The sequence below is a fragment of the Pelophylax lessonae genome, assembly GCF_965119305.1.
Source record: "Pelophylax lessonae genome assembly, chromosome: 1".
NCBI lineage: Eukaryota > Metazoa > Chordata > Amphibia > Anura > Ranidae > Pelophylax > Pelophylax lessonae.
Genome location: NC_138768.1, coordinates 615790510 through 615802741, shown reverse-complemented (window position 1 = coordinate 615802741; position 12232 = coordinate 615790510). Strand labels below are relative to the sequence as shown.

Sequence of the window (12232 nt, the reverse complement as noted above, 5' to 3'; positions counted from 1 at the left end):
GATGTGCTAAGCTGGTAGAGACATACCCAAAAAGAATTGCAGCAGTAATTGCAGCAAAATGTGGTTCTACAAAGTATTGACTCAGGGGGGCTCAATACAAATGTACACCACAATTTTAACATTTTTTAAAAAATAATTTTGAAAACCATTCATCATTTTCCTTCCAAAATTCACAATTATGTGCCACTTTGTGTTGGCCTATCACATAACATCCCAATAAAATACATTTACGTTTTTGGTTGTAACATGACAAAATGTGGAAAATTTCAAGGGGTATACTTTTTCAAGGCATTGTATATAAATACACAGATAAAATTCATATATGCGATCTGTATTTCTGCCCATCCGGTTTTGAGATTTACACAGCTCCGCCACACTGCACACTCCATTTTGGCAGGGAAGAGATCTTATTTTTTCCTAAAGCAGTTCAGTAACACAGGTCTCCTCCCCACCCCGTGCATGGACAGTGAAAGGAGAAGCAGTAAACTAATGTGCTCATCTGTCACTCTGCTCTCCTCCTCTCAGTATGTGCCTTGCACTGCAGCAAAACTAAATTAGCTTCTTGTGTGCTCTTCAAGTGCTGTCTGCCATTAAATAATACATTTAAATATAGCTTAACCCCTTCACGCCTGAGGCCGGGTTCACACTGCTCAGACATGAAAGTCCTTCCAATCCGACTTTGCCCTGCAACATCGGTCAGACATTGGTAGGACTTTAATGAACAGGATCCGACTTGAGGAGTGCAACTTTGGTCTGGTATGGATTTGGTTGTTTTTTTTTTTCTCAATACATTTTGCAGTGCTAACATTGCCTCTGAGCACAAGTCGCATGTCACAAATCGGATCAGTTCAGATGTTGATCAGACCTGGATACAAATTACATAAATTTCTATGGGCTGAAATCAGACAGAAGTCTGACCAAAGTAGTGCAGGAACCTTTTCCAAAGTCGGACCGACAAAAGTCAGAGCAGTTAAGACAGCTCTCATAGGGAAAAATTGGATTTTTGCAAGAACTTACCATAAAATCCTTTTCTCTGAGTCCTATGATAGACGCAGCTCTTCACTATTGGGTTATGCGCCATCTACAGGAGTAGACTAGGCAGTGAAAACCTTTCACTCAACACACCTATAGGGGCTGTCCCTCACGACATAACCCCAGACACACTGTGGTCTAAAAATCAGTTTTGTAGCAAGCAGTGAAAAGACAGAACCAACCCCATCTTAGAGGGGTGGGAGATGTGTCCGTCAAAGGACTCCGGGAAAAGGATTTTACGGTAAGTTCTTACAAAAATCAAATTTTCTCTATCGTCCTTTGACAGACACAGCTCTCAATGCTTCTTCACTATTGGGACGTACCAAAGCAGTGTAGGCATGAGGGGTGGGAAAACACAACCAACTGTTAACGTACATCCAAGGCTAAAAAACGTAGCCACCTGGGCGACAAAAAAAGCTCAACCCAAACCAACAGGAGCTTACCCCCAAACAAAAAAATCACCCCCTTAAAGCGAAAACCAAGTGTCTTTGTCAAACAGCAGCCTGCATGACCTTGCGGCCCAAGGAAGCATCCGAGGATGCCAACAAATCAACCTTGTAGAATTTTGTAAAAGTGTGCACAGACAGCCAAGTCGCTGCTTTGCACACCTGAGCAACAGAAGCCTAATGGCGAGAAGCCCAAGAGGCACTCAGCACTCAAGTAGAATACGCCCTCACAGGGAAAGGAGGAACCTGACCTCTTAATGAATTGGCCTGAACAACCGTTTGCCTGATCCATTTTGATATGGTCGCAGCAGACGCAGCCGAACCCTTACGATATCCCTCAGGTAGGACAAACAAGGAATCAGATGTCAGAAAAGACTCCGTGGCTGACAGGTAAACCCTGATCGCCCGAACCACATCCAGCGAATGCAAAGTAAATTCCTTGGGATGCTTGGGCTTAGCACAGAGCGAAGGCAAAACAATATCTTCATTGAGGTGGAAAGCAGACACAACCTTAGGAAGAAAAGACTGATTAGGTCTTAAAACAAACAACCAAATAAGGTGAATGGCAGGACAGAGCCGCCAACTCAGACACTCTGCCAGCAGAAGCAATAGTCACCAAAAAAGGCAACCTTCTGAGACAACAAAAGGCAGCGATAACTCCCTAATATTTTAAAAAGAGGGGCTGTTGAAGAACTGAAACCACCAAATTCAGATCCCACGGCGGCAAAGGGGATCTCCTCAGCGGAGGCAGGTGACGCGCCCCTTAAATAAAAGTGCGGATCAAGAAATTAGACGCCAGGGGAGGTTGGAAGTAAATGGCTAAGACCGACACCAGACCTTTAATCGTACCTAAAGCCAAGCATTGCTCAACTCCCTTCTGCAAGAAGGCTAAGACCCAAGCCACTGAAAACAAGCGAGGATGCAATTTTTGTGACTCACACCAGGCAATATACAGTTATACACCTTCCAAGTACTATGATAAATCTTCCTGGAAGTAGCCTTCCTAGCTCTCAACAAGGTAGGAATCACAGAATCAGAGAGGCCTCTGTCTCTCAACACCTGGCCTTCAACAGCCACGCCGTTAAAGCCAGCGACCGCAAAGCAGGATGGAAGATCGACCCTTGAGACAGCAGATCCTCTCTCAGAGGCAGCCGCCAGGGAGGCTCGATGACCATCTTTACCAGGTCTGTGCACCAAGACCAGCGAGGCCAGTCTGGGGCCACCAGAATCACCTGCACCTGTTCCACCTGGAATGTGAACAGCGGAGAGAGTCGGAACATGTGCCTCGGCCCAAATCAGGATCCCGGCCACTTCCCTGGCCACCCGGACACTCTTGGTGCCCTCCTTTCTGGGCACTGTGAACAGGTTTAAATAAAAAAAACCCTCAAAATCATTCCTGCTGAGGAACAGGCACAATCACTCCCCGTGCAAGGAGAGTCTGCACTGCCTCCCTGAGATTCTTCAATTGATCCGTAGACAGACTGAGATTAGATGGAAAGAACCTGTCTGCTGGGCGAGACCGATAATCGATCTTCTACCCTGAACGAATTAGTTTGTGAACCCATTTGTCCCAATCAGAGAAGTCCAGGGTTCTTGAAAGTAACGCAGACGCCCCCCCCCCCCACCCAGAATCGGGTGAGGACGTCCCTTCATGTAGAAAAGGATTTGTTTGCTGAACCGGACCGGCTAGTCTTGGGCTTATGGGTGGTCTATGGAACTACTGAAAGTATGGGTGGTTGCCGTCATCCCTAAATAATAGAACAGAATTGTGTTGGTTCCTCAAACAAAAAAAAAAAAAAAAAAAAAGGGGATTGTGTAGGCAAAAACATGGGGCTTACCCCACCAAGCCTTCCTGTTTCCTCCAGAGGCTCTGAATGGTTTTACCATTTGCACATGCCCTTGCGGCACAAAAAAAGCACCTGTAAGCTGTGAAAGAGTGTCCCCTCTTACTGCGAGGTGCCTTGCCTTTGAGGTTTGGGGGTAGCAGAGAACTCTTACCCCCGTTAGGCCCTTGATTAACTCATCCAAGGAGTCCCCAAACAGGCGTTCACCCAAAAATGGGAGATCAGTTAAGGCCTTCTTAGAAGCCTGGTCCACCAACCAGCTCCGCAGCCACACCATGCGGCGTATGTCAATCCCCACTGCTGACACTCGGGCAACCAGAGGAGCCGCAGCACACAGGTACACCAGGGCCTGGGCCATCTGGTCTGTGAGCTCATCAGAGCCGAGGGGGGGAACTGTCTCAGCGGTCAAGTTACCCCCTAAGCACTGCAACCCATTCTATAACTGTCTGAGAAACCAGGACGGAGGCGAATACAGGTTTAAGTATCGAGCCCGCCAGCAAATGCAGGCAGCGGGATAGGGATTCCACCCATCAGTCCACGGGTCCGTAAACACCGGGGAGACTTTTTCTGGAAACAGGGTGATCCACCTTATTTGAGACTGAGTCAGCAAAGGGATAACGGCGTTTAAAGCGCTTTTGCACCACTAGCACGTGCCTAATGCGGCATTGCTCATTCACCATATCGTGAAAGTCTTCGGGACAAGGGAACACCTGACCAGACTTCTGGGCTTTTGCGGGAGACAAAAACTACCTGCTGACTGACTGTGTGGGCTCATCATCCATTTTCAATGTGTCCCTTACTGAAAGAATCAGTGTTTCCATCTTAGTGCATTCCCGCGCTGCAGCCGAGGACAACATATCCTTCTGACCATCTGACTGCGAGGACAGGAATTCCTCAGGGATGGGATTTCCCATGGCGACCATATCAGGCTCTGAATCAGAGGACTGAGAAGGCAGTGGCCGTGTCTGGGTAGCGACATGTTTTATCACACAGTCCACCTATGACGCCAGATTTTTCAAAGCTGCAGACCGAGACATGAGAGACTGCGTTTCCGATGATCCGGCATGCGCACTAAGTCTAAGGGGGAATTTTTACCTTGGGACTCCATTTTGCGAGTTTTAGAAAAAAAAGAGTGCACTGCCCCTTTAAATCGCAATTGCGGTCCACACCACTATACCGCGCTGCATCCGGAGTCCCCCTTAAAGGCTGGCAGGAGCAAAAGTATGCCCGAGGAATACCCAAAGGAACAAAACCCCTTACTTTATCACCTCTGAGAAGCAGCTGCTCTGTAGTGTAATCTCCAGCATGAAAACGTCTGACAGGAAGCGACATATCATCACTAGAGGCTGCACACTGCCTGTGTAGCCTCAGGCTACAATAAAATGGTGAATGAAACAGGACTGAGAATATTAGGCATGTGGCTACTATCTCTCAATCACCCCGCGCTCAAGTAGTAATTAAAATATAACAATTAAAATATACAATATGTGTTCATATAAATATAATAATCAATGTTAGCTGCTGCCTTAATCAAAATGCAAAACAAAGATGTGAAAGCTTTCTCTCCCCCTCCCAAAATTCTCCATTTTGTGTTCAAAGCTTCCAGATCATCTCTTAACAAACCTGTCTGACCGGGAAGTGTACGGTCATGGTATTGGGTTTACACCCAAGAGCTGGATTTTGAAACATTTTCCCTCTTGATCGGCCGGGACGTGGATCCATCTTGAGAAAAGATATCTTTAAAAGGCTTATTTTATCATATGTTTGGCGAGTGTGCATTGCCTTAGGGGGTCATGAGGTGCGGTGGAAGTTTCAATAATTACATCTTCACTCAGTGGTGATTGGCCATCCCTCCTTTTTTGAACTTTTTATAGTGCATGAACTGTTTGCATACTTACCAGTGCATATTATTGCATAATATTTACTAGCGCTGCTTATGTGTTTGACTTAACTGTCTGGATGGACACCTGAGGAGTATTACACATCTTTGTTTTACAATAAAATGGTGCCAATAGTAAAGTATAGGAAGCTTAGGGAAAATGGCTGCTTCTCTTACACAGAGAGCGCCTATGCCCACACTTAAATTGGCGCTGCCATGCGGTCAGGACCCAGGCATGAGGCCACCACGGTAATTCACCTAAAGGGACACCTCAGGACAAGGTAACATTAACCCCCCCCCCCCCCCAGGCGTCAGAGGCTGACTATAGCGCCCCCAGCGGGAGCAAGGAGGGCAGGGCCTGTCCTGCTAGGCCTGGGTGATCTTTCAGAGAAACACAGCCCTATTATCCCCAGGAGTGGGCCCACATCTCCCCCCCAGAGGTCTGTTTCGGGGACACGGGGGGGCGATGCATCACTCACCATACCATGGAACGGGTGGGCTCCGCTCTGAAGCAGCTCGCCTCCCACCCTGAGTGGGGGTGCTGCCAGCCGAAAGAGGTACGCTGCGACTCAGAGCGTTCCAGGTCGATGCATCTCGGTGAGGCATCCGCTCGCAGACTCGTCCCCACCCACCAGGGCTCCCTCATGGCGAGGCCTGGGCGGACCACAACCTGCTCACGCTCGTTGGCCAGGCTGGGAGATCATAAGGATCTAGATTATCCAGTACGAAACCTCAGCTGCTGCTTGTAGTTCACCAGGAGGATCCCCCTGACACTAGCTAGCTATAGTGAGTAAAGATAAATAAATAAACTTAAAAATAAAAAAAACTGAGACCAGAGCCCCAGCGGTAAACCTAGGTCCTACTCTTTAACTAGGCAGCAAGAAACTGATTTGAGAGCACAGTGTGTCTGGGGTTATGCCGTGAGGGACAGCCCCTATAGGCGTGTCGAGTGAAAAGTTTTCACTGCTTAGTCTACTCCTGTAGATGGCGCATAACCCAATAGTGAAAAAGCATTGGGAGCTGCGTCTGTCAAAGGACGATAGAGAAAATAGATTTTTACATGTCATGCGACTTGTCCTCTCAAAGTCGTCATTATTGCCGCACCAGTGTAAAATGGGCCTAAGGGAAAAAAAAATCTTAATGCCCATTTTTGTAACTTTGACATGTGTTAGTAAACCCATATAGATCACAACTACTTTGTGCATCCAGGTGGATTATACTGCGTTTTTTTTCAGGACAAATTGGGCTTATATTTGGTGGTGAAAGGTAATGGATTTCTCCTGATTTTTTATTTTATTATCAAAGAAATCTGGCCAAAAAATTGTAAAAAAATTATTTAAAAATATATTTAATATTAAATAACAATATTTCTTGCTACTACTATAACCTTCCACCAAAGAAAACCCCAAATTAAAATTCTCCTGCTCCCAGAAATCGCAGCGATACCACAAATGTGGCTAAAAAAAATCCTGTCCAAAAAGTGTATTGCCCATGACCTTTGACCCTGACCCAAACACTAACCCTGACAATGACCTAGATCAGGTATTTTTATGCATTTCATTTTTTTATTATTACATTTTTTTTTCCGCACACTTTTTTCTCTGCATGGAGAGAGAGCATGCAAACCCAGCACAAAGGGATATGCGCAAATATGTGGCCCCATGGAAAAAAGCCCAGTCCAGTGGGGCCGCATATTTGTGTACACTTGGCGTGAAGGGGGGTAAAAAAACAAAACAAAAAAAAAACAAACATTAATGAATACAGAGCTGCATTGATGTGCCATTTAGATTTACCTGGATTTCAGCTTTAACCTAAGCCTGGGATAAACTTGATCAATTTAAACTTTGCATATGAGGAAAATCTGCACAAATAAAGGCAGTCTTCAATAAAAAAAAAAACACACTGCAAAGTGAGCAAGCTTTTTCTGGGATACAGGTAGCTAAAGTTATGTACAAATTTTGACTCACCCCGTCACCTCACAACCTCTATTTGGGCCTTTAATGTGATTGGCAGCTTAACGGACCAGGGAGTCTCAGAAGGTGGCAGTGCAACCTTTTTATAGTAAACCTCAAATTTGCATATAAAAATTATTGATAAACATACTTTACCCAAAGCACCTAACTGTAAAAGGAAATTATAGGCATGTAACTATATACAGTACATTCCCAAAAAATCAAATTTGTACTTTTTTTGGTTTTTAACCTAGCAGTCACATGACAGCAAAGCCCTTCCCCGTGTTGAATCCTCAGATTGTGGGGAGTGGGTCAGTGTTGTAAGAGGGTGGGCTGTTAGTGACATCTAACATAGTGGGGATGTGCTTGCCTTGCTGTGTATGTTGCTGTCCAGTAGCATGCCCCTTCTGTTCTCCAGGCTGTAAGTGCGATCATACATATCAGAAAATTACTTTCCCCATCTGTGTATGTATTCCGCTGCCCAGGCCCGTACTGGCAGCAGCGCCATAAGGCTGGCTGTGATTGGCTAATTACTCATTGCCATTGTCACCACATTCTTACAGCAGAGGCGCTGAGCACAATCCTATAATAGTACAGACACGCTTGCATGTTGTGCATATACATGGTGTACCTATATCTCTATCAGTTAGAAAGAGTTAGATGCAAACTGACCACGCCGGCACAGATCCACTTCTGTGCTTAGCATGATCAGTTTGGAACAGCAATGGAGAGGGACTGGCAGGATCAGCAGATATTTGTACCCAAAGACACATATTGTAAGATAAAAGACTTCTGTGCATGACAAAAACATACCCAATAAACACATAGTATATGTCCTAATATTTTAAGTAGAACATGCTCTTTAAAGTAGTTCTAAACCCTAAATATTTTTTTTAACCTAATGCACTCCTTGCATTAAAGGCAGAAAATGTTTAGGCATCAGTATTTGCCCCTCACCTCCCTTATACTTACCTGAGCCCTCATTCGATCCAGCGCTGTGCACATCCTCCTCACTTCTGGGTTTCGCAGGCTTTACTGTGGAAGCAAGAGCCATTGGCTCCCACTGCTGTCAATTAATGCCAGTGTCTAGGGAATGGGGGGCGGGGCTGGGTTCTGCTGTCTGTGTCAATGGACGCAAGCAGCAGCGCTCAGTATGGAGCCCACATGGTAAGCAGCATACTACTGGGGGCACTCACCAGAGAGGGGGAGCAAAGAGCACCAGCTGGGAACCCGAGAAGAGGAGGTTTGTGGCTGCTCTGTGCAGTTCTATTGTACAGAACAGGTAAGTATAGACATTTTTTTTTTTTAAATCCTTTACAAACTCTTTCAGATGCTTGTATAGCTGGATCTAGTAATTGTGTTTTTCTTAAAGGCAACCTCTACTTATGCATGCTCTCAGCTTGTACAGGCTACTCTTCCCAAGTTAGGTACATACGAGGGGTGATCAAGTCAAACCGGGACTTTTCAGTTTGTATATTAAAAGAACAAATTTCAAGGAATGGAAATTGCATTTATTTTTCTACATACTCCCCGGCTACATTTATGCACTTATCCCAGTGTTTAACCAATGCCTGGAAAGCTTTGGTATAGAAAGATTTGTCAGTATGCCTGAACCATCCTAGGGTAGTCTGCTTAAATTCATCAGTGCTGAAATGCTGACCTCCAAGGAACTCTTTTAGGCATCCAAACAGGTGGAAAAGGCAAAGTCTGGGCTGTAAGGAGGATATGGCAATACCTCCCAGCTGAGCTGAGGTAATGTGTGGTGAGCAGTATGAGCTTATGTGTTGTCCTGGAGAAACAGGATGCCCATAGTGTTCCTGGCCTTCCCTGTCAAAACGCTTTTTCAACGCAGTGCAGACTTCAACTCTTCTGTGCAGGTCAAAACCAGAAAGTACCCAGCGTGCGCTAATTTTTTAGAAAATGCAAATGTTTGAATGATTGATTGTGTTCACTTTTTCCACAGACAGATTTGTCTCTTGTGCAATTTCACAGCAGGTTATACGTCGATTATGCAGAATCAGGCGTTCCACACGCTGAGTGTTCACAGGAATGACTGATGTGGGTTGGGAATTACCACAGCCAGACTCGTCCCTGACGGACATACGCCCATCTTTGGAACGTTTACACTATTTAAATGTCTTACTTCGGCTGATCACCGTACTGTGCGTGAAGTCTGTAGATATCTGTGGATTTTATGCCTTTGTTCATGTAACGGAGCCACCGACCCACACTGTGTTGTGGGCTTCCGTTAGTATATGGCTTCCTCCAGTATGAACATATATAGATATTCCAGCCACCCTACATACAAAACTAGCCTGACAACTTAGCTTGTATGTGTCTGAAAACATCAACCCACTTTATTGAACAAAAACAGACTTTTATACACTTGAGAAGTATGAACAATGACCCGAATATTTACCCAAAATATCACACAATGGTTAGATAACGAGGTACAGCTGACTCATGGCTAATCCCATCTAGACAAGGTTATCATTCACATGCTAATTAACTCAGCGCACTTAAACCAGCTGGGATGTCAAAACTGCCTGGCAACAAAGCTAAAACAAAATACAAAATTACACATTGTAAAATAAGGGGTTCTGTTTTTATACTTAGGATAGACAATGGCAAAAGACCCCAGTATTAGTCTGTCCGTCAGTTACAGACTTCATGGCAATGGTCTACAACAGTCTATAGGTCTCACAGTGTAAAGTGGGATTTAATCTTCATAGTCCTGAGATATATTGTTGATAATTATTACTGTCCTCTGAGTAATCCAAACCATATTCTGTATCCATTAAGTCCATCATTTCCTTGGCCACCCTGTGCCCCTAATAGACACAGGGTGACTTACACATAAGAGGAGCCTAGGGGGCAGAGAGAGGGATTCCCAACCTCTCTAAGGTAAGCTGGGTTCCACAGGACCTCCAACCAAAGTGACTACCGTCACAGTTGACAAGAAAGGTCATCATGCTGTTCCATGAACGCACTAACACTGCTGTCTGTCATCTTGATTAACAATCTCTAGACTGGCCCAGAAAGTGTGTGCCACCTATCAGTAATAGGACACACTTATTACTGCGTGTGGTACCGCCATGCTAGCATCCCTTTTTATACCTGTAAAATTGAAGGTCCCGGCTTCGCCTGAACACCCCTCATATACACTTTTCAAAGCTCAAAAGAAGTTGAGCAACTTGTAAATGAACAAACTAATCAATACTTCTGTCATAATGCCCAAAATACACATGCACTTCGCATTTTAAAAAACGTTGTTTAGCTATGACAGTTCAATCTTTCCACAAGTGAGGACCAATAAAAATGACCATGTCAGAGCCACAATTCATTACATTTTAGAATGTTCATGTAGCACAGCCATGAATTTCATGACCTGATTATTGTTATATAGGATTTATATAGCGCCGAGAGTTTACGCAGTGCTTTACAACTTGAGGGTAGACAGTACAAATACAATACACTTTAATACAGTAGGAATCAGAGGGACCTGCTAGTTAGAGCTTACCTGATCTCAGAAGACCTCAATGCACATGAAAGAGTGCAGCTAATTTTATTCCTCTACTTCTGTAAATGGAGTGTGATTTTTACTTAAGCAGCTCAGTGTTATTACTTTAAATTGGGCTGCATCAGTAAAATTACCTACCAGAATGCAAGGCACAAAAAAGGAGCATATTATATTCTAAATAATAATAGCTCACCTTCTTCATCTTCCCACTCAAGGTCCAGTGAGGTGTTGTCATCATTCCCACTTGTTGACTTTGTTCTAGTTGTTAAATCACAACTACTCTCTGTATTAGGGGTGAGGAGATTTGCATCGGATGATAACCCTGATTGAAAAGCATAATTTGGAAGCATTGAACATCCAGTACATTTTAATGCCTACTTCCCATTCTCAAATCTTAAAACACCTTCGCCACTCAAAGAAATTATATTTAGCCCAAGCGAAGTAAAATAAATTAGAAAAAAATAAAGCAGTTGTTTCAAGCTGAAGCTATCTCACGCTTTAGTGCTATAAAATATGAGTCATATATATAGTGCACTGGTGCAGTGTCATGTTTTAACAGGAAGGGGCCATCCCGAATTTGTTCCCACAAAGTTGGGAGCATGAAATCGTCCAAAATTACTTGGTATGCTGACCCTTAAGAGTTCCCTTCACTGGAACTAAGGGGCCACGCCCAACCCCTGAAAAACAAGCCCACACCATAATGCCCCTCCACCAAATTATTTGGACCAGTGTACAAAGCAGGGTCCAAAAAGACATGGATGAGCAAGTTTGGGGTGGAGGAACTTGACTGGCCTGCCCTCAACCCAATAGAACACCTTTGGGATGAAATAAGAGTGGAGACTGCGAGCCAGGCCTTCCCATCCACATCAGTGCCTGACCTCACAAATGCACTTCTGGAAGAATGCAGAAACATTCCCATAGACACGCTCCTAAACCTTGTGGACAGCCTTCCCAGAAGAGTTGAAGCTGCTACAGCTGAAAAGGGTGGGCCAACTCAATATTTAACCCTACAGACTAAGACTGGGATGGCATTAAAATTCATGTGCGTGTAAAGGCAGGCATTCCAATACTTTTTCCAATACAGTTTATATGCAAGGCTATCCTGCCTGGCTCCACCAAGGGCCAAGCTCTGTGTCACATCTGCACCCCAGCAACAGCTAGTGTTCCTAGCCACATTTCCTGTAAGTATCCCTATTGATCCCAGGTGTTCCTTATACCAGAGAGTATTCCTAGTGATCCCCAGTGTTTCATGTACTAAAAGTATTCCTAGAAATCCCACAGCATTCCTAGAGGGGATTCTTTGCACCTCTAGAGACCCTGCATCCTTCTGCTCCTGCAACTTTTAACCCTGTGCACTCCAGCCGCATCTAGTATTCCTACTTCAGTGTATTCCCCGTGCACCCCAGTTGAATCCAGAATTCCCATTCCAGTGTGTTCCCTGTGCACTCCAGCCACAGCCAGCATTTCTACTCCAATCTGTTCTCTGTGAACCCCAGCAGCATCTAGCATTCTAATCCATTGTGTTCCCTACACACTGGTATTCCTGCTTCTTTGTGTTT

The 12232-nt window shown here is 44.7% G+C and overlaps 1 protein-coding gene across 2 annotated transcripts in view; it reads right to left on the bottom strand.

Annotated features, from left to right (window-relative positions):
* Positions 1-12232, bottom strand: part of AP1AR (adaptor related protein complex 1 associated regulatory protein) — a 98226-nt gene that overhangs the window by 6917 nt on the left and 79077 nt on the right. For both annotated transcript variants that reach the window (XM_082254463.1, XM_082254464.1), the window contains one exon: positions 10867-10995. In XM_082254463.1, coding sequence (XP_082110589.1) covers positions 10867-10995 — 129 coding nt within the window. The remainder of the gene's footprint in view (positions 1-10866; positions 10996-12232) is intronic.